The 24,183-nt window shown below is 39.6% G+C and overlaps 1 protein-coding gene across 1 annotated transcript; it reads right to left on the reverse strand.

Annotated features, from left to right (window-relative positions):
• Nucleotides 1–335: 335 nt before the first annotated feature.
• On the reverse strand, nt 336–22,497 carry GRPR (gastrin releasing peptide receptor). The gene is made up of 3 exons (XM_042460779.1): nt 22,064–22,497; nt 5,069–5,420; nt 336–728 (listed from the first exon to the last, which is right to left on the reverse strand). The coding sequence occupies exons 1-3, from the start codon at nt 22,480–22,482 to the stop codon at nt 336–338; spliced, it is 1,164 nt and encodes a 387-aa protein (XP_042316713.1). The 5' UTR covers nt 22,483–22,497.
• Nucleotides 22,498–24,183: the final 1,686 nt, after the last annotated feature.

The raw sequence follows: 24,183 nt of genomic DNA on the forward strand, positions 1-24,183 counted from the left end.
AAAAAGAAAGTGCGGGTGTGGGTAGCTTTTCAAGGCCACATTAAACCTTGCTCAGTAGCGTGCTTACATGTACTACATCAGGGGTGGGCATCATGCAGCCCTCCTGATGTTTTGGGACCGAAGTATCCAGCATTCCCAGCCATTATAACCAATGGTGAGGAATACTGGCAGTCCAACAACATCTGGAGGTTTGTATAAATCGCAACCTTGCTCTGAGTCCATCCTGTGTTCACTTGCTGAGAAGTCTCTTTCTGCATTACCTTCAATACTTGCTAGAGCAACCAGCAGGCAGGTAGCAATGGATGAGCACGACTCCTTCTAACATCTGATGCATCCTATACTGTACCCTCGTGGCAGAGGTGGTTGCCATTGATAAAACTGAATGTGACCATTGACTGGTTGGTACTCTTGAGGGATGCCATCCGTGTCGTGCTTCTGCCCATGCTCTGGGACCGAATGAGAGCTGGGGCCTTGCAACATCTCAACTGATGATTGAACTGTTTACGAAAACTCTTGCTGAGCAGGTAGAGTGCAAAAGGGTTGATGCAAGAGTTAGCAAATGCCAGGATTCGAGCACAGAGGGAGGTGATAAAGTGCAGGACAGATGTGTCCACCTCAGAGTAATGGTATGACCGATATAAGTAGATGATGTGGTTTGGAAGCCAACAGACAGCAAAGATACAAACAAAAACCAGGACAGTCTTGGCTAGGCGTTTTCGGGATTCCATCTGAAAAGAGCAAAGGGGATTTTATGTTAATTGCACTGCATGTAATAAGGGAAGCTAATTTTACTTTCAATTCACCTAAAGAAAATATAGGTCTTTTTGCATGGAATTTGCCATTCTTTGAAAATATATTGGTGCTTTATTTTATATTATATTTGAAAGAAAATATTTTCCTTTGAGAGAGATCCCTTTCAAATACATTTAGGACCCAGTCCTAAACTGTGTTTACTGATAAAGATAGAGCTGTATGAAACTTACTCCCATATAAAACTGCACAGGACTGTAGCTTCAGAATCCACTGAATTGTGTGCAACTCTGTGAAAGTTTCTGTCAATTCCAAACTACAGTGAGAAAATAATGAGCCAGTCCGGGCTATGTACCTATCTATAGATAAGAAGCTAAACAACTACAAATAACAGTTCATTTCAAACCAAAGGCAACCTGGTTCATGATACTAGTCCTGTTCCAGTACTGGTAACTTGGAAATTATGCAATGGAAGTATGGGGGCAGAGTTGGGAACGTTACTTTAAAGGTAATTAGTTATATGTATAATTCTAATTCCCCAAAGTAGTTATTAACCTGATAATTGTACCAATGAAAGTGTTGGGACAGCAGCAAAACTTGGTATCTTACTTTTAAAAAGGTAATTCATTACAGTTATAGTTTCAAGCCTCCTCACAAAGTAGTTATTAGGTACTTTCTCATTTCTTAAAATTAACAAAAACAAAAACTTCTAGTTACTTTTTTAAAAAATCTGAATGCCAAGCCATTGACCTATGGAACAGATCACATACTTCTCCTATCTACTTTGTCATCACCTTCACATCTAGAAAAGAGCAAGAGGATACAACATGAGAAAAAGGACAAGAAGCAAATCAACCCCATGGCGTCCATCATGGGTGGATGATAGATGTACCTTTGGATTTATACTTGTGAGCCTTATCCAAATCACTGCAGATACTTTCTTATATTCTGGCCCCAGAAACAATGAGAATATAGGGCACTGCAGTCCAATAACATCTGGATGGCCATATGATTCCTATTCCTGACCTAGCAGTTTGTCAGAATGACTGTGTTCAAAGCACACTTCCACTCCCAGTCCATAGATAACTGTATCATGGACTATTTAATAATATTCTGAAGTGAGGATTGGGTCAAACAGCCACTTTTCTTCCTTCTCTTCTTTTTTGCCCCTCTTCTCCCTGCCTTTGTGCTTTTTCCAGACCCATCTCAGATAAACGTCCTTGCTCATCTCCATCCTCCAATTTATTTTGTCTCAAGGAGGGGACAAGATGTGGCCCTCCAGATGCTGTTGAACTATAACCCCATCATTCCTATTGTTGGCTATGCTAAGGGATCTTGTAGTATCTTTGAGACAAAGGACTGTTAGTCTAAGTAGGAAATGCAAATGGGGACATACATTATCACCTAGCTTTTCCAAATTGCCATGCTACTGCTTCTGTTCTGACCTCTGCCTTTCTCATACCAGCCTCCATAACTCCACCTCCTTGCCCTATGCCCTTCCCATCATGCCTTTCAGTTTGGATTTATTTTTATTTTTAGCACAATAGCACAACATGGCAATTTGGAGGCATTGATGAGGTTTGCCTGTTAATGAGAAGGAGTATCTCAGCAACAGATGGACAACAGACCACTGGACTACTGGACAGATACAGTGCCATGTGATAAGGTATGGCCACAGATGCTCCTATCATGCTTTAATTCCACTTTTCTAATCTTGTGAGAAAAGGCTCAGTTGAAAGAAAGACTCTGGCATCTTAAGTTTTCATAGACTTAAATCTAGTTCATCAGATGCACTCGGTTTGCTACCACTGTCTTTATCTCAGTTAGCCCCAAATGTACTACAACATCCCATTGCATACTGATCCAGGCTAGCATGGCTATGTCTTTGTATGCTAGCTAGGACTAGCGGAAGGTGTATTGCAACAGCATGTGGAGGGCCACTTGTTCTCCATAACAGATTATGGAAGGAGCAGGCAAATGTTGGAACCTATGTAGGGACACATTACCCCCCCCCAGGAGGGCTGCACCCCCCTGCTGCATCCCCCCAAAAAATTCAAAAAAAAAATTGCTCCCAAATACCCTCAAATAAAGGTTGAGGAGGACTTTTCATTATATTTTTGTACCCCTGGCCATTTTAGGACCAGGAGATGCTTTAAAAAAACATAGAAGTAAGAGAACTTTTTTGGGGGGAATCCTCCCCAAATTATTTTAACCCCCAGAAGGGCACATGCAGCCCATGGCTCTCAATGCTGGTGGCATGACTTAGGTGTAGCAAGCAGCTATGTACAGAAAAATGGATTGGTGGTCAGATAGATACTCATAGAAGAATCAATCAATAATGAGTTTAGTTTCTCAAAAAGCTACAGGTCCACCATGAAAGAAACAAGCAAAGTACTGTTAAAGCCATTTCAGTATACCACTGTCACTTTGAATCATGTATGGAGCTGACCAGAAGAAGAAACGTGTTTGGTATGAACCTGCTGGCAACAGAGTTTCTTCAAGAGCTAATTAAAAATAATCTCTGTGACAGAGTTTTCTCTGAGAGGAAACTACATAAACTTAAAGAAGCAGCCTCTTCATTTAATACTGACCCTGCCACCACCTGTATTAGCCGCACTCTAAAGCCAGAAGGCAGCACAATGAAAGCATCAGCAGAGCTTGCCTCTGATAGTGTAGGCAGTGTATAAATATCAGAATCAATCCGACTATAGGCAGTGTATAAATATCTGAAGTGATAAGGCTGCAGGGTAACAAGTATCATCCTGATTGGTAAAAAAATCTTTTATTTTTGTTAGATGTGATATATTTCAAGGCAAGCAAGCAAGAGAAAGCTATTTATTACAGTTGGGGGGGGGCGTAAAGTACTTTGGGAAATGCCCAATAGTTTTTTCAGTGTGAAGCTGTTATTTCACCCTTCTGATTTCTTTTATGATAAATTCAGAAAAGTATCAGCAACATATTTATTTAGCTATTAGATTTATTTATATGCAGCATCTGAAGTATTGTGCGTGGGCAGGGGGAGCAGGGGGAGAAATTAGTGGATTGGCTGCTTCCAAACTCCTGCTGGCTCATGCAATCCACAGGGGGAGATGAGGTGTGTGTGTTTTCTTCTCTTTTCTTTTATCTTGGAAGCTTCTCCAAAAGGCTTCCACTCCTCCTTAGTCTGGACCCATCCCTGGGGCTTTTCAGAGGGAGTGGAGGGCCTTTTATCCAGCAGATCCAAGGTTGCCTCTGTCCCCACCCACAAAATGCTGGTGACAGAGTGATGCAGGTGTACAGCTGTGCAGGTATACAAGGATCACTGGAATCATAGCTGGTGTGTGTGTACTCCCACCACCTGGATTCTACTTTTACCATGGGAGCAATTTATTCCCAGGAGCCTGTTCATACTACACCATTATAACAATATGATTCCACTTTAACTGCTATGGTTCTATCCCATGCAGTTTAGGGAGGGGTATTTAGAATTCTCATCCACTCCCTAAACCACAAACCCCAGGATGTTGCCATAATAGTTAAAGTGGAATCATAGCATATCCACCATCCATCTATATCTGGCTGGGACAGTTTGTCATCATGCTTTTTCAGCTGCTTTTAAAATGCCCCTGTTTCTCTCTTCCCCTCTCACTTTCTCCCTTTGTCCTCAGTTTACTTCAGTTGTTGCAATACAAAAGTAGCTTGCACTCAATTAATTTTAGCATATGGTTAAGAAAGGATGGGGCAGAAACATGCCCTTCTGAGTGGATGCAGGCAAAAGCAGCCTCTCTTTGCTTGCGGGTTCTTTCTCATTAATAGATATCTTGATTTAATGCTCAATCCTTCTTCTCCCTAAAGCTGAACTACAGTTGCAGGAAACCATAGGATCCTTTTGAGACTCCTTGTGTATGTTTTTTGCTGTGTGCATTCAAGTTGTTTCCAATTTATGGCAACCTAAAGGCTCCCATCATGGGCTTTTCTTGGCAAGATTTGTTTAGAGGAGGTTTGCTGTTGCCTTCCCCTGAGACTGAGAGCATGTGACTTGCCCAAGACCATCCAGTTGCTTTCATAGCCAATCAGGAATTGAACCCTGGTCTCCAGAGTTGTAGTTCAATATGAAAACCATTACCCCACACTTACTTGACATAATTGCTGGGGTTGAGCTGCAATGGCATAAGGATTAGCTACCTCACATCCCAAAAGTCTTTTGACTTGTACCACTGAAGGCTGTCCACCTGGAAATGGAAGCACTCCATGCAATATACCATTTTCCAGTTCTGCTCTTCCCACATCAACATTGTGCAATTATTTTATTTTATTTTGCAAATAAAGTAAGTCATACCTGTTTCCTAACATGCAGATTCCCTTCTACTGGTAGGTTGTAGGCACTCCGGATGAGATTTTTGGCAATGAAATAATAATATACTGAAATCACAGATAGGGGAATAACGTAAAAGATAAGAAAGGAAGCCATTGATTGAATTTTGGGGTGCAGCTCATTGGTAAGTGGATAAGGTGTGCAGCTGATGAATGTTTTATTAGTGCCTTTGTCATAGAAAGGACGCAAGTCTGAAAACACAGCTTCAGGAACAGCAAGCAGCATGGAAAAAATCCAGATCAGGGCAGCTTTCAAGCAAATCTTCAATAGTGCATGGGAAGCTTGGATGTCCATTGGTCTCACTATGGCTTTGTACCTAAGAACAAGAGAAACAACTCTGTTATTGATCATACAGATTAATTCATTAGGACATAGTCATTTTGATCATTGCCTTCCTTGTATGAAAGAAATGTTTGGTCATCAAAGTGGTGTCTCACTCTTCTTCTTGTCCACTCCCCCTGTACTGCAAGGCTAAACAAGGCACAATGTTAAATACATGACATGCCATTTCAAATCAAATTTTTGTCATTTTTTTTTAAAAAGCCCTCATACAGAGGAGGGATTTGGAAATAAAACCAGATGGCGGAAAAGCTTTAGAAATCTTCCAACTATTTCTGATGGTTCCTATCAATATTAGAACCATATGCACTTACCTGAGTATAAAAAAAGAAAGTAATGAGAAATATCAGAGTAGTTATTTAAAATACAATGCAGTTTAGCTGTGAGAATCTAGTAAAGATTACCAATATTTTGTCTTCATGACCTGGTTTCTGGCCACTCTAAAAAGTACTAAACTCCCCTTGAGGAACACTGTACTCTGCAAAAGTTGGAATTTAAGACCAATCTAGAGCTGAAATTAACAATATAAACTCAATTTGTGTACATTTTAAAAATGACATTTATTTATTTATTTATTTATACATACATACATACATACCCTGGCATAGTCTAGAAGAAAATTACTTCCCTCCTGACACATATTTACACCAAAAGGTAAGCCTTCACTGATGCCAATGAGAGCTGCAAATAGCAGCTTTAGGGTATGCATTTTTGTTCACACCACAGAAGATGTTTGTTGAACTCTGTGTTCTGCAGTTTTGCTTTACACTTGGGCTGGTCACAGCTGCTACTATATATTTTTAAATGTGTCCATGAATTGTATGAATGCCAACAATGCTGAATCTAATTTGGCTATTAGAATTGATATTTGTTCATATTTATCAAATATTTATCAAGTATCAAATATGGGGGTGAGGTAAGGCGATTTAGATCATACTTTGTATTGCTTAATGCTTATTGTGGCAGAAAAAGATTTGGCAGATGTTAACTGCACACACCTTCACTTTATACATATCTGGTTTTTACACTCTGCATAGAAGAACAACTAGCTATTGGGCATTATAATTCTTGGGTTAGTCAACTATCCCTAATTTTGTTCCAATTAGGTTTTTCACCCACCTGTTTTCTTTCAGCTGGGCACACAATCCAGGAATCTTTAAAACAAAGGATCTGGGATATCAGTGCACAATCAGACATAGCATCGTTGGCTGGTTGCAAATTCTTAAATTGGTTAGCTAAAAATAAAACTGTATTTGGCCTAGAAAAATATCTTAGGTTACACCCAACACAGAGCCTTCACCAGAACTAGATCTGAGCAATTAAACTCAATGGTAAGAACAGGATGGTTCCAAAAAATACCTTATCAAGAAAGCACATGCATTTGTGGTGCTCCTGCTGTCGACATTACACACATCCTGTTTGACTGTTGCTTATATGATAACAAGAGAGCCCACCTTTTACAACCATTTTTGGTTAGATTGACCTATTGGGATCTTACTGTCAAATTGTGCTATTTCCTTTCCGGTGAGAATTTACATCTAGTGCTCTGTGTAGCAAAATTTATTGCGAAAGCTGCTCGATTGAGAGATCAGTTTATCATGCAAAACAGGGTTTCATGCCACGGTGATGAGTTCATTTAAACACTTACAGCAATCCCTCCCTTTCTTCCTCCCCACTCTGTTTCAAATTGTTGTGGACTGTAGTTTGTTTTACATAATTTGTTTTTATTTAACTTTTACTTGTATTTGTTTTAACCTTTTAGTTAATTTTATATGAGTTTTTAGGCATGATCAATTTTTTTAATCCTTGTATTTTGGTTTTTACAGAATAGATATCTCCCTCTTAATCATGGTCGCAGGCAGCAGAATCCTACCTATGTAGCATCGGTGGTAAACCAACACAAAGACACCATTCACCCAGTTAGATGCACTCTGTTTTATGAAGGAGCACTGTCAAGGATTCCCCATCTGACTTGTGAAGCAGCAGCCAATAAAGGCTATACAAATCTAGGCTACATTAATAGAAATATAGAATCCTGATTGAAGGAAGTATTAGTGCCAGTCTATTATGCTTTCATTAGTATCTCTCATCTGGAATACTGTGTTAACAAACTGACATGTTCACAGAAGGGTATGATGACCAATGGTCTTATGAGGAACAACATAGGGAGCTGGATATGTTTAGTCTGGAGATGGCTGAGATGATTTAGACACTATTATTTTTTAAAAGTGTTATAGTGGTGTATACCATATCTTGGATCCATCATTCATCAGATGGAAACTGTAGTCAAGAAGTCAGGAGAAGACTAGGGCTGGGAAGGTCATCTATGAAATAACTGGGCAAGAACCTACAGTGCAAAGATATGCAAATGAACCCCAAAGTAAGGACTGTTCATGCCATTGTATGTATCGTTATGTATGGTTGCAAAGATTGGATGGTAAAGAAAGCTGATAAAATGAAATTCCACCCATTTGAAATATGGTGCTGAAGAGGTGTGCTGAGGATACTGTGGATGGCTAAAAAGACAAATGAGTACAGTGGTGCCTCGGGTTACGAAATTAATTCGTAACGCGGCCGCTTTCGTAACCCGAAAAGCCTTCGTAAGCCGAATTGCCATAGGCGCTAATGGGGAAAAGCCGCGATTCCGTGCGAAAAAGCCGAAAAAAGCACCAAAAGTTTTTTCGTAACCCGAAAAAACATTCGTAACCCGGAACAATGATTCCCTATGGGATTTTTTCGTATCCCGAAAATTTCGTAACCTGGGTATTTCGTATCCCGAGGTACCACTGTACAAGAGCAAATCAGATCTGAACTTTCTCTGGATGCCAAGATGACTAAATTGAGGTTGTCATACTTTGCCCACATAATGAGAAGACATGACTCACTAGAAAAGATTATAATGCTTGGAAAGAGAGGGCAGCTGAAAGAGAGGAAGACCACACACCAGATGGATAGATTCAATCAAAGAGGACATAGGCCTAAATCTGTGCAACATGTAGTGTACTGCAAAAGTGCAATTTCACTGATATGCTGATACAATATAATACAATCTAAAACATTTTTAAAGAGAAAGGTGAGAAGGATGTACATTTTAAAAATCTCAGTATGATAGTGAAATTAAAAAGACACCCACTTGAGTGGGAATAAATTTTTGCAGCTAATGCTGGGAATTGCCAGAAAATAGTCCATGACAACTGAAATGTCATTTGCATGCGCGCGCGTGCACGCACACACACACACATATATATCCATATCTATATATAATGAGAACTACAGCCACAAATACCACAGTTCCCAACACACTGGTTCTACATGAAGTACCCCATGAAAAAGCAGAAATGAATATTCAGCCATTTCTGCATTTACTTGTCTGTTTGATGAGTGACAGTTTTGTGGCCCTAAAAACAGCTAGCTTCATCTGTTTCCATAGAACTGCTGAAACTTTAAGTCCAGTGCTAATGAATGAACCAATTCATTTGAAAACCTACTGTGTATTGGGGTATCCATTATGTTATTTTAAATTTACCCAAGTTGGTGAGGAATTATTTAAATCTTTAAATGATCCCTTGGCATTCCATTGCTTTGCCGAAAGCTATCCATGCTTTCTGTGATTTCAGAGCAGCTGAAGGGTTATGAGGCAGAAGGGATGTTATCCTTTTCTGTTATTTCTCTTTAGTGACATTAGAGGAGATTAGACAATTAGATCAAGAAAGAACAAAGAACAGGAGGAAAGCTTAAGTAGGCAGTAGAAAGACTAAAAAGGGTAAAAGGTGGGAAACAGAGAAGTTCAGGATTTTGGGGGGATATTCCAAAGCACCCAAGTGCTTCTTATAATTTGTTGTCACTTTGAAAGGTCATACATAAAGCCTCCTATTTTCTTTCTCTCATGCACACACAAAACAAAACATACTGAAGGCATTATTGCACTAGGCTCTCGTCCTGCTAAAATTGCCTTGTTTCCAAAAGCACTGTGCTGCCAGGCCTGTTCTCTTCCTCACTGCACCTTTGTAATCTTTCCAGCATCGCAGCCTTCATTCCTGCTAAAACTTTATCGCACACAGCATTCGGCATTACCCACCAGTCCCTTTCCCTAGTATGACACATATACACTGAGACACACCTTCCCCCTAAATATAAATTTAAAACAGTTTTAGGTTTCAAAAGGTCCCCCCCTTTTTTTTTTAGGGTCAGACTTCCTCATTCAGGATAGATTTGATTAATCACTGGCAAATTAAAGCCTGAAAAACTAATGATTAATCTGCCAGCAATTAATCAAGTCTGCTCAGTCAGGAACAGGCAGAATAATAAAATAAATGCTGTTGTTACTGTAAGTTTCTATTCTGCTTACATTTACAGGTGTGTTTCTGTCTGTCTCTCTGTCTGTCTGAGAGAGATTCGGGAACCGGGTTACTCAGTTGGAAAAGGAGGCAGAGTGAGGGGCAGTGAACTAAGTTTTCCCTCCTTAGCTTCTAGATTTGACAAACTCTAGTTAAGGCGAGAGCAAAGTGGTTATTTGCCAATGGATTTTTTTCCCCCATAGGAAAAAGAAACTTTAAAAGGTTTTGAGCTTGAACTCCAATTGAAGTTTTTAGCCCTTCTTTCTCTGCCCAATCACAAAGGCACATCCACAGCATATTTGTCCACTGGCCACCCAAAATTGGCGTTAAAGCAGAATTCAACTTTTGCATTGGAACCCCTAGCAGAATAGTAGCAAGTAAAGAGGTCATTAATGAATTTTTTTGCATGAATAAAAATAAATACTTTCAAAATAGCTTCCCATGGGAGAACAACAGGAGAAAAATGGCCCAACCAAAGGTGCTATTATCCTGCTTCATACAATAGTCTTGTTGAACATGAACACATTTTTAAAGGTGGGATTAAAACTGAATTCATCTAGGTAACAGTTCTTAATTTTATGGTCAAAGTCCCATTCTGAAATACATAATGTACCAAATCAAAAACTAGCTAAATCTATTAAAATAAGGGCACAGCTACATAAATCCTTTTAGAGGCATTTTCATAGCCTTTGTCAATAGCAGTTCATAGTGTGGGGCATCTGTTTGACAAGCCATATTAGTCTGTCCTGGAGGAAATTACAGAGAAATCTAGGAGCATTGCCCAGGCCATTTTGTATACATGGAACAGGGAGTCAGGATTATAATTGTATAAATTTGTGAATTATAAGACAGACACCACACTGTAATAGGTTAAATTAAAAGACAGATGATTAATTAAATAAAAAGTCTGTTATCAGTGGACATTTTTAACTAGAAGACAAATGGACAACTGCAAATTGAGTGGACTAGGTCTGGCAGAACTTCTTCCACTGGAAGGAAAGACTGACTCCAGATCCAACTCTTATTTGTTACTGTTCCACTAATTCAGGAAGTCCTGAGTTTATCATCATGTCTAGATAGAAATGGCTACATCCAAATATTCTCTTAAGTCTCAGAAGAAGAACAGATGGTTTCCTGCCATCTATCCTGAGTTTTTACTAACCTTGGATTGTAACAGCATTTTTGAAATGATCTAAGCAATTATACAAAGGACAAAAATCTTCTAATTATAGTTGTGCTTTCAACACTGCCTGGGGATTTCAGATATATAGTTTATGGGTTATTACCTCTGCACAAATGTGACCCTGTATCTTTTCCACTGCTGCCTCAGTGACATTTATTGGAAAGATCATTTTAGAGATATAAATTCAGCTGTCCTTTTCCAAGATGTGCTGCTGCCCCATTGCTCACTGTATAAGAATGACTGCCTCCTTCCCCCCACACGGCCACACCATAAAGAAGAAAAACAATGATTTAGAGAAGAATCATTGGTGGGTGCAGTTACAGCAAAGAAAAAAGTCTTTTTAAAATGGCATTGTTCACATTGCTTCCTCCTGGCTTTATTTATTTATTTATTTATTTTGCATTGGTCCTCTGCCTGTGCAAGCCTCAGAATATTTCTAAGGAAGTTAGAAATTGTGACATGATAAATACAACTTCTCATATACAGTAGTATTTTCCTCTATGGAGCAACAGAATATCTGGAGAGAAATTTCAAAAAAGACTAGGCTAGAGCCAGAAGTAAGGATTTTGTACTTTGAGGACATGCACTTGAATTATGAATTGCATTCTTTGTCAATGCATGTGTGTGTTTGTGTGTAAATACACATTTACAAAGATAGGAGAACTATGGGCAGGGATGCGTCACTCTCCACATAGGAGTACTGTTGAAAATAATTACCTCACAGAAGGAGCCTCATTTGGCGAGGTGCCTGCTCTCAACAGCATGCGTTCCATAATGATTAATTCAATTTCAGACCCAGCTATGTGAGCTAATAAGCACAGCAATTGTTCTCCATAAGACTCCTAAATAATTGGTCTGTCAAAATGGACAATCTTATGGTATCACAACAATTAATATCCAGTTCACAGACTCCTTCCTGCTCTTTTAAAATATTCAGATGCCAGTCCCTAAGATATGGTATGATTTGGTTTCAATCAAATGGATATCTAATTTCCTCGTAAACTAACAAATTGTACAAATATAAACATTTTACAAAATGGGCTTTTGGTAAGGTAGAAAGGAAAAACTCCAAACTGTGGTGTTTATGGACAAAAGGTGAAAGACATGCTGAAAGATGCTATAATTTATGGTTTGTTGTTCTTGTGTGCCTTTAAATCATTTCTGACTTAAGGTGACCCTAAGGTGAATTGATCATGGCTTTTTCTTGACAAGATTTGTTTAGAGGAGGTTTGCCATGGCCTTCCCCTGAGGCTGAGAGAATGTGACTTGTCCAAGGTCACTGAGTGGGGTTCATGGCTGAGTGGGAACTGAGCCCTGGCCTCCAGAGTCCTAGTCCAGCACTGAAACTACACTACCTCTATAGTTTGTGGTATTAGTCATAGACCAATAAGGCCTACAGATGCAAAATTGATACAGAAACAAATGTGTATTTTTCCCCAGGTTACTATTTACCTGAAAAGGCAAAAACCCAGTCCTAGGAAAAACAGTTCTAGGGAAGCTGTTATAAACATAATATTTCAAATGTTTCCTAGAACAGGAGAGTGCTACAAATATTTGCACAACTGGGGGAAAATGTCTTCTTGACAGATGCCTCTTACAAAAATATCCCAGTGAATGGAAAAGTGCTTTTTGTAACTTGAGTAAGGCTCCTTTGTTGTGACTGTACAGACCCTTGGCGTTTAGTGTACCCTCAGCCCTTCTGTTATGACATGGGATAATCTTTAAGGAATGGAGCAGAGCTGGGAAAACATACACCTTCCAGTATCTCTAACTATTTATTTATTTAAATTCCTGTGTGTACGTGATGGTTTACAGAGTAATAGAGGCTGGTCTTAAAATGTGACACAGAGGCAATATAGGAAGGGGGGGGGAATGGAATCAGTGATAAACATGGAATCATTATGTATCTGTTTCATTTGCATGCACAGTTGTTTGCCACATCACCAGCCACAGATGTAAGCACTGATGAACAGGCTGCACTACTTCATGAAATGGTTGCTTTAAACAAAGTAAGAGAGGTGGCATTTGCAGATGTTTCAAGAGACACATTTCAAAAAGTCAAAAAGGTTAGGGTTTTTTTAACAGTGTGAGTATCCCTTATCTGGAAATCCAAAATCCCAAAGTGTCCACATGGGTGAATGAGATGGGTCCAAAACACACTGCAGAAATAAACCAACTTGAGACTACTTTAACAGTCCTGGCTGTGCTAGGGAATCCTGGAATTGTGGTTTTTTATGGCACCAGTGTTCTCCAACAGAGAAGGCTACATGTCTCACAAAACTACAGTTCCCATAATTCCCACAATTCCCTAGGATTGAGCCAGGACAGTTAAAGTGGTTCCAAACTGGATTATTTCTTCAGTGTGTTTTGGAGTGTATGCAGTGTATACAAACTTTGTTTCATGTACAGAATTACATGAATTACAGAATTATTTAAAATATTACATACAAAATTATCTTCAGGCTATGTATATAAGATGTATATGAAATACAAATGAATTTCATGTTTCGACTTGGCTTCCATCTCTAAAATATCTCATCATGTATATGCAAATATTCCAACATCCAAACAAATCCAAACTCCAAAACACTTCTGGTCCTAAGCCTTTCAGATAAGGGTGATTCTAATGGAATGGGAAACATTTGGGCATTGGAAGACAATGAAGCAGGAAAAACAAAGATAACAGGTAGACCCTATAGCATGGGGTTAAAATCCCAGCCTACCTTTCCTGAATTCAGTCCTGATTTGGGAGGCAAACGGTTGTTATCGCAAAGAAATTGCCACCGAACCACTGTCCGGGTCCTTCCTGGATGCATCCTGGGTCCTGTAAGCTACTTTGGTGGCCCTTTTTAGAAGTCAGAAGTTTCCGACTTCTAAAAATGGCCACCAAAGAGGCTTAGAGGACCCGGGCTGCATCCGGGACAGACCTGGATGGCTATTTGGTGGCAATTTTTTTGTGAGAACACCTAGCTGCCTCCCGAATTAAAACTGAATTCAGGAAAGGTAAACCAGGGTTTTAACCCCATTCAGTAAGGTCCTCCATCACACAATTCTCTGAAGATGCCAGTCACAGATGCAGACAAAATGCCACAAATAAAATATTCTAGAACATGGCCACATAGACCAAAGAACCCACAAAAAATTGCAAACATAAGCTGCTTCCAGTATCCCTTATTAGCATAGGTGAACAGACGAATCAGGTGAATGCAACGGTCAGGGGCGCCTGTTATCAGCTTCAACTGATAGACCAGCTATGTCCTTTCCTGGAAGTTAGGGACCTAGAAACTGTGGTACATGCACTGGTAACCTTACTTCTCGATTTCTGCAATGCACTCTACATGGGGTTTTCCTTGTGCTTAATTTGGAAGCTTCAATTAGTGCAGAACATGGCAACCAGGTTGGTGTCTGGCACAGCCAGAAGTGACCATATAACACCTGTTTTAAAATCACTCCACTGGCTACCTATCAGCTTCCAGGTGCAGTACAAGGTATTGATTATGACCTTTAAAGCCCTAAATGGCTTGGGTCCAACCTATCTTCAGGACTGCCTCCTTCCGTATAATCCACCCTGCACCCTCAGGTCCTCTGGGAGGAATTTGTTGCAACCTATAAAAACTACACTGTCTGCAACCACCGAGAGGACCTTTTTGGCAACCGCTCCCAGATTATGGAACAGTCTGCCATAGAAAATCCATCACATTACCACCTTAAACAGCTTTCAGAAAACTGCTAAGACGGATCTTTTCCAGCAGGCCTTTCCTGAATAGATAACCGGCCACCCAAAATTCGAACCTATTATGCCCCCGAACTCTGCTACAGTCACTGTTTGATTTGTTTTTATTATGTTTATTTCTTTAATATTTTAAGGTATAGCGCCCCCGTATTTTACGTGGGTGTGCCATACTCGGCTTTCAGCATACGCTGAAAGCCATGCTGGAAGAGCCCATCACATGCCCCCGAAGAACTAATGGTGTGTGTGCCTATGGTTCGCGTGTGCTGCTGCACCACCGCACACCAAAGGTGCGAGCCCCATTAGTTCCTATGGGGCTTCAGCATATGCTAATTTCCCCTTATGCAGAGGGCTCCGGAACGGATCCCCGCATAAGTGGAGGGCACATTATATATTTTAAGCTATGTACTGTTTAATTGTATTTTAGGGTTGGGTGGGATTCTGGGATGAGATTGTATTGTTTTAATGTGTAAACCACCCCAGTTGTGTTGCACAGAGAGGCGGGATATAATAATTTATTATTATTATTATTATTATTATTATTATTATTATTATTATTATTATTATTAGGGAGAAGGTGATCCTGTAGGTAACCTAGACCCAAGCCTTGTAGGGCTTTAAAGGGAATAACCAACACTTTTTACCTAGCCCAGAAACTAATTGGCAGCAGTTACATCCTACTTTTGTACCTTGAATTTAGATTTGGGACAGTGTCTTTTATTTCATGTGAGGGCAGCAGGATAGTTTAGGGGCACAGGACAGGCAACAGCTCTGTCTATTACCCTCCTCACAACAACTATCTTGTTGTCCAAGACAGATGTCTTACTCTTGCTAATAATAAAGCTAGCCCCAATTTCATGGACATTTATGCATACATGACCCTTTATAACATGCAAGATTTGGCTTCAACATTCCAACATAGACATCATTGGTGTCAATGGCATGTTAAAAAGTGTATCTTGCACATCCTGGTGGAACAGTATGTATCTGAAACATCTCTCTTTATGAGTCCATTAGAGCTTCTAAGATCTTTTGGAGAGGACCTTCTCTCTATCACATCACCTTTTCAGGTTCATTCCTCATGGGAGAGGGAGAGGGCCTTCTGGGTGGTTACTACCAGACTTTGGAATTTGCTCCCTAGGGATGCCAGGATGGCTTTGTTCTTGTTCTCCTTACACCAGAAGGCTAAAGCATTCTTATGCTGCCAGGCTTTTAGAAACTGATGGCTTTTATTTCTGTGCTGTGCTCTTTTATTGTGTGGATATAATCTTTTAGGCCTGTTACAGACTGCCAGAAAAAGCTGCTTCGGGTCTCTTTGGAGGTATGCTATTTAAATTATGCATGGGTCCTAAGAGTCCAGAGGTCACGCCAAAGCCACATTCCATTCCTAAGCACTGGAGTACAGCTTTGGTGCAGCTTCTGGATTCTTAGAATGCATGCATCATTTAAACAGCATACCTCCAAAGAGACCCGAAGCAGCTTTATTTTGGCAGTCTGTAACAGGCCTTAATGTTTTTAACTTCATAAATTGTTTCTCTTTGAAATTACTTTTATGGAAGTTTTTGTATAGATTTTAATCCGTAATATTTATACATACATAGCAAGCTGCCTTGAGTCCTATTATTAGGAGAAAGGCAGGATATAAATAAATAAAACCATTATAATAATAATTAAGCAGAACACCCTGCAACTGACAGATGCCCACACATCTAGAAAAACATTCCCACTGTTCCTATTTCTTATTTCTGGCTACAAATAATGTATTTGTACAATCATACAAATATCATTTCACGTGCGCCTAAAGAAGCATAATATTCAGCAACTGGGTGTGTTTTTATTCAACCTGTCAATAGGTTATTGCAATATATACTGACTATTTGAAGTCTTTCTCTTGAAAGGGATGATTTTCCTAAATGACATAACTGCCATTGATTTACTTGATATGCATTTTTTCACACAGCACCCAGTCATACATAAAAAAGAAAAACCTTGCTATTTTCACATTTGTAATTGGATAGAAAACAAAGCAGGGAAACCAGCCCACTATCATATACAGTCGGCCCTTCTTATACACGGATTTTTTTATACACGGATTTAAGCATACATGGTTTGAAAATGTTCCAAAAAAGTATAAATTTACCTTGATGTTCCATTTTTTATTAGGGACGCCATTTTGCTATGTCATTATACTTAATGGGACTTGAGCATACACGGATTTTGTTATACACGGGGGATCTTGGAACCAAACCCCAGCGTATAACAAGGATCCACTGTAGCGAAACAAGAATGAGACTACAAGATCAGCAACAAATAAGATACATGTAATTTCATGTGTAGAATTCCTCCATGAAAAACCCTTATGTAATATGTGAAACATCGTTTAGACTTGGCTTTTCTTTTTATCTCTGTCACAAGCTTAGTACTTCTTTTTCCTGGAATTAGTACCAACAGGTGAGAGCCATGTTTTCTGTGGGGTGGATGAGTGGAAGTCAACTGGCTTCAAATCTGAAGTTGGATGTTACTGTCTTAACAATGTCTGTTCTGTACTCTAAAAACTGAGCCAGTCTGGTGCAGTGGATCAACTGTAAGCTTTCATTAGGTTCTAATCCCCATTCCGGCATAATGTTCACTGGCTGACTTTGGGCAAATGATCATCTCTTTTTCAAAGCAACCTCACAGGGCCATTGTGAGGAAAGATGGGATCCCATTTTGAGTACAAGTCAATGTGGTGTAGTGGTTTGAGCCTTGGACCAGGGTTTGAATCCCTGCTTGGCCATGGAAACCCACTGGTATATTCTCAGCCTCAGAAAACCTTAGGGTCATCATAAATCAGAAATGAAGACACACAACAACGACAGAGAAATAAATAGATGATATGCTTATTGCTCTAATATAGGAAGCGATGTTTGGAGTTATCAACAAAAGACCATCTTTCATGAAGTGAAAATTTACTTGGGTAAACTCCTGTCTAGGAGAGAGAAAAGGAGACTGCTACCACTGGCTACATGAAAAAGATATGGCAAAGAAGATTTGTGTGGGGGAGAGAAGTCTGAAAACATCAGTTTGTAGGTGAGGAAGCAACAAAACAGACAAGACAAAGAGAAAATGTACTAGGAAACCCTAACATCCAGTCACTACTTCTACTGCTACCTCTTGCAGGCTCACATAGTGCAGACATGCAAGTGTCGTTGTGCATTTCTCCACTTTGAACAACTCTGAACACTTCATTGAAAGGACAGGCTACAAATATGAAGGCAATCATAGCTGTGCAGTGGTAGATGCATCATCTTACTCCTCCTCAGGAATGGATTGCTTCATTCTACTTGAAAGTAACTATCAAGGTTTGGACCACACATTAACCATGCTTGGCTTAGTTAATGACAGCACTGCATGGAGTCCAAATGAAGCAGTGCAGGACCCAAGAGAATCCAATATGAGCCAGTTAACTATTCACTTCATATGTAGAGGAGAAAAAGAGATGTTAGATGCACAGACCTACATCTTATTCTTCTGGTAACTGATTTTCTAAGTCTTGTTTCAGATGTTGTTGGGAATCATCTCTCAGGATCTCTCACCATTCACCTTGTTGACTGGGGGTGCATGTACACCATAAAAATAATGCAGTTTGACACCACTTTAACTGCCATGGCTCCATCCTACAGAATCCTGGATTTATATTTTTATGAGACACCAGTACTCTTTGGCAGAGAAGGATAAAGGCTTTGTCAAACCATATATCCTAGGATTCCTTAGGATGGAATGACAACACTTAAAGTGCATTATTTCTATGGTGTGTATGCCTCCTAGGTCTGATAGAGGTTACAATCGAACAGCATCTGGATGACCACACAGGACAGGAGGTTCTCTTGATACCAGTAAAGGATTGCATCATGATTTGAAGTGTGGTCATGGGTCACCATCCTCCTTGACACAAATACATAAAGGTCACTTTCTACAGTACCAAAAATTATTGGTAGAGGCCATTCCAGAATATTTTGGAAGGAAAAAAAAGCAGTAAGACAAGCAAACTAAGAGCTGTCATTCCCATGCACTGCGGTTTCCTGCTGTCCTGCCAGTTTTAGTTATTGGGGTCTGCCATCTCATGCTAGTGCAGGGACAGGAGGGGATGATGGCCATTCTCCTCTTGCAATCTCCAGCAGGCTGCACCATTGGATTTTGGCATGCCAGAAGAGATGTCACATCACTCATGGTTGCCTTTTGGCCAATTTTTGGCCATTTTGTTTTGTTTTGTTTTTCTTTGGTAAATCACCCCATTTGCTGCTGATTCAGGTGAAAAGGACACCCCAAAGTAGCTCATTTTTATTGTGCGTCTGGGGATCTGGGAGAGCTTCAAGGCTACATATTAGCATTTTAAAGGAAGTGTGCATCCCATGGACTAAAGGATTTAAGAAGTTGGAAAACCCACTTTTTTTTTTTTTACTTCAGTATAGCAACTGAAATGTATAGCTTGTTGCCTTCAGGTGTGGTGGTGAAGGCTGAGCATTAGCACTGGAACCAATGTTCATGAGCACATTATAAGAAACTTTGGCCTGTCTGTAACAGGCCATCATTTCAAATTCTATTTCTTGTACTTGCTTGATTCTGACAAAACTCTGAATCATTTGTAGGCATTCCAAACAACCAGTTCATCTTTATCGTATGACTATTTCTTATTTCTTATATTTGAATATTTATTCCCCCCACAGCTTGGATCAACAGCATCCCAAATAGCATTTCTTTGGTGTTGGATCAACATCCTGTTTGTGATGGCTCTCTTGTGTTTTAAACCAGCTACTCTCACTTGGAAGCTAATTCAGGAGTTTGTACAATGTCTCTGAATGGGGATGGGCAAGGCAGGCAAAGAAATATAAACTGCAAACATGGATGCTATGAAGTCAAGTGCTGTATTGAAACACATGGCAGGCAGCACAGGATGTACGTTTCTGCAAATCAATCATATCTTACTACAGGCACAGAATACAATGGGCCCTATTCAAAACCAATCAGCAGGAAGGAAATTTCCAAGTGCTTGGACCACATACCTTTACAGTTATTGTGAGCAGTCCCTGTTCTCACTCAACACTGATTGGCCACAAACACATGGGAAATAGATTCTTTATTTGGAGGGGAAAGTTTTAATGGCTCCTGCTATTAACTTACCATCATTTGCTAGATTTATGTGGTGTCTTTCCTCCAAAGAGGCCAAGATAGTGCACATAGTTCACTTTCATTGTCTAAGAAACAAAGCTAACACATCCTGTATAAGATAGCTTAGAAAAGTACATGTGGACACATTCATACACAAACCATTGTGAAGCACCTAGCCACCCAAGTATAGAGCCCTCTTTGGTCTATAACCATTGTCTGTAGTTCCCCATCTCTGCTGCTTAGACAGGTGGACTGTCTAGTGACACAATCACTGAGTGATCAGCAGCTTTACAAGTGAGACCTTAAAAGCAGCTTTAGAATTAACAGTCATTGATACAGTTGAGAAGCAGGAAGTAATCAGGCTGGTATTTGCTGAAAAGGCAAGCTTCTTGACATGTTTACAACTTCACAATATTGATCCCATGCTGTGTGTCCACTGCTCAACAGATGGTCCATGTCACAGACTCAATATTGATTACCTGTTGAGAGTAGGAAGAGTGACTGGTATCACTGTGCATGCTGGCAGCTCCAGTCATCTACAGGTGGTTAGGTGGACATCACATCATCCACAGCAGCAAGGGTATGTCATATACAAAATTCAATGCATACATCGGGGACAGGATTCAATATATATGTTACAGAATTCAACATGCATGTCAACATATTTTTATGGTGAAAAGCTTAACCAGTTGAAAACTAAGTGGTGAACAAGGCAAAAGTTTGTAACCTGGGAGAGGGACTACTGGGAAACAGTATAGTTCTGAGTTGTTGAACTCTTAGCTTTCTTCACATAGGAAAGACTTGTTTTTAATTATGGAAGATCATTTAAAAATAAGATGCACCACCTTCCATCTGCACTGGCTTGGGATGTTCCCAATTCATTCTGTGTCATATATAAATGGCTCTATGACACCACCATGTGAACACCTTCATCACTTCTTCTCTTTCCTTCCCATGGTATGCCAATAGAATTTATATGTATGGGCCTTGTTTTAGAGAATGTGGCTAAAATAGTACAGTATTTTTATTTATGGTAATATGAGTGTTTTCATAGCCTGAGTCAATTCTCTATCCATGCATGCAGGCAACTAGAGCACCGTTGCTATTGTATACCTGTAGCAGTCATAATCGAGCATATCTACTTACTAAGCAAAACAAGCTAAAAAAAGGCATTCAGTTTACTTTTGTATAAAAATATGCCATAATCTCATAATCCCATTTCTTGATTGTACAAATGAATTGTAGCTTCTTAATCTTTAGTAAATTGATGATAGGGATGTCACACTACTATAGGAGCTTCAATGAGAAATAGATTCATTCATGAGAGATAACTGTTGTATCTAATTAGCTCATTTGTCTGCCATCTATATGAAGAAGGCAGAAAGAAAAATGAATTAGTTGACTGTATGTGAGTCAGTTATTTCTGTTCATGCACAGCGGAGTTCTTTTACAAGAACCTTGTAAACCATAGAAATGTGATCTGTGCAAATCTGCCTCTAAAGTTTTGTCAGCATTTGTTCACTCACTCATGGGTACCTTCCACTACTTATAACCTCCTTCTTTGGAGGTTTTTAAGCAGTGGTTGGATGACCATCTGTAAGGAGTGCTTTGATGCATGACAGGCATTAAACTGGATAGCCCATGTGGTCTCTTCCAATTCTATGATTCTATGATTCTATTATAACATACTTTTAATTTTAATGTATGGAAAATCAAGAACTAAGATCAACATATAATCTAGAACTAAATCTTTCTGAACTCAATGAGAAGTTATGCATAGGACTGCACTCTGGAAATGGGTAAAGGCAAAAAAGCACTGGAAATTGAAGATTATGACACCTGTTCACCTTGGAGAAAGTAGCTCTTTTATCTGGTCTCACTTGTAACTTTAGATGCTGATTTTGAGCATGGTTGATTTTGACTCCTTATTGTTAATTTATGAGACAGAGGCTGCATCCTTACTGCAGAAATAATCCAGGTTGACATCACTCAATGCTATGGAATTTTGGAATCTGTAGTTTTGTGAGATATTTAGCCATGACAGTGAAAGTGATGTCGTCAAACTGGATTATTCCTGCAGTGCGGATGCAGCCAGAGAGTCTTTTTTTTTAAAAAAAGAATGAACTTTAAATATACTCGCAAAACAAATGAGATCTATGAAAAGCCCCAGGTCTGTAATAGATTATCCTGTACTTCAAGATGACTTTCAGAAAGAAGCTTACCTGTCTGCAGAGAGAGCCATGAGTGTGAAGACAGACACCCCCACTGAAGTGAGCTGTATGAAAGGAATAAGTTTACATCCAACCCGACCAAAGAGCCATTCAGCAGACAGGTACCTGCTGGCATCCACAGGAACACAGGTGAGCAAAAGAAGCAAGTCTCCAAATGCCAAGCTGGAGATGAACAAATTGGGAACATTTCTCATGGACTTCACAGAACAGAAGATTTTGATCAGTGTGATATTGCCAACAAGACCTATCAAAATGATGATTCCATAAATAGTTGGAATTGCATATAGAAATTTATAGTAAAAGAAGTCCTCACCCAGCAGAGAGAAATTAGCCTGTTGAGTGGCAGAGATGTTGCAGAGAATAAAGTCATCCAATTCCACATCTAGCAAAATGCACTCCTCAGAAGCCATTGCCAGGAGCTGACTTCCTAAAAAATAGTTGCTTGATTTTAAAAACCCCAAACAGTTCACATAAATTATTTGGAGCTGATTTACTTCCTCCTTGGTAGTTATCGGTAGAAGTGGAATATGAGGCGTGTGATTTACCATAAAAGGAAACACACACATAATAAATGCAATCCATTCAAAGAAGGAAATATTAACACCATTTCAATTCCACAAGTTTGATCTTTGACATGTTTGCTAACCCCCTGAATGAGTACTTCTCCGGTTTGCAAAAGACCAAAGCCAAAGTCTGTGAGGGAAAAAAAACCTGCCCAAATTTTAGTGTCGACACTCTGGTGAGATTTCACTGTTGAAACCTGTAGATTCCATTTTGCAAGACCTATTGCTAGTTGCTAATCTTTCCCAGTCTTTGCAGGTCCTGAACATGAAGGCTGTGTTTACCACAAAGGTAAGGAGCAGCTCTTTTAAACACACAATTCCTAGAGGCAGGATCTTTGAAGTGTCAGCTCTCTCCCGGCTTCACACCATCTAGGTGGCTTGCTTCAATGAGTAGAAAACTGCTGTTTGGTTTTTGGAGAATGTCAGCCACCTGCTGGACAATTTCACCACTGCCTGACTAAATACGGTTTTTACAAATTTGCTCAAATCCCTGTAAAATGTTTTTGTTGTATTTGGCTTTTTAAGAATCATGCAAGTCTCTCTTAGTTGGTTACGGACTTCTTTTATTATGAATGCACATACATAATAATTTTTATGGGATCATGATTTTGATAGGGCTTGTTGATAATCTCACATTGATCAAAATAGTCTACATGATGAGGTTCATGAGAAATATCCCCAGCTTTTTCATCTCCAGCTTGGTTTTTGGACACTTGCTTTTTTTGCTCACCTGTCTTCCTGTAGATACAAACAGTTACCTGTCTCCTGCATGGCTGTTTGACAGAGCTAGATGTAAACATATCCCATAAATTTATATCATAGCCATAAAAATGATTTACGTTTAAGTGACAACAATTTTATATTTGTTGTTATACTGAGGTGGGGGGTGAGAAAGAGAGACAGTCATTTTATGTTTTATTCTATAAATGTGATTTATATCTGAATTCTGCATTAAATCCTAGATACTTAAATCATTTGCTTTGTTCCCAGCTGAGATTCTGTTAGAATAAATAATGCCAATTGTGCATGTTTGGCTGTAGCAAGGATAAGGATTGGTCTCCAGTTCCCATCAGCCTCTGCCAACAGTGGCAATGGCCATGGATTGTGGGGTTTATAGGATACAAACTGCTGTAACATCTGGATGGCCACAGGTACTTCACCTCTCACCAATAAGCAGTAATCATGTGACCACCTTGTTGTTGTGAACTGTCTTTGAGTCATCTCCAACTCATGGTGATCCTTTGGATGAGACATCTTGAAAACCTCCTATCCTTCACTGATCTGCTTAGGCCCATGACCTCCCTTACTAAATCTACCCATCCAGTATGTAATCTTCCTCTCTTTCTACTACCTTCTACCTTTCCTAGCATTATTGTCTTTTCTAGTGAGTCATACCTTCTCATGATATGGTCAAAGCACAACAGCCTCAGTTTTGTCATTTTGGCTTCCAAGGAGAGTTCAGACTTGATCTGTTCAAGGACACATTTGTTTGTCTTTTTGGTTGACCGCTGTATCTTCAGCACTCTTCTTCAGTACCACATTTCAAAT

This window comes from Sceloporus undulatus, chromosome 3 (assembly GCF_019175285.1).
Source record: "Sceloporus undulatus isolate JIND9_A2432 ecotype Alabama chromosome 3, SceUnd_v1.1, whole genome shotgun sequence".
Classification (NCBI taxonomy): Eukaryota; Metazoa; Chordata; class Lepidosauria; order Squamata; family Phrynosomatidae; genus Sceloporus; species Sceloporus undulatus.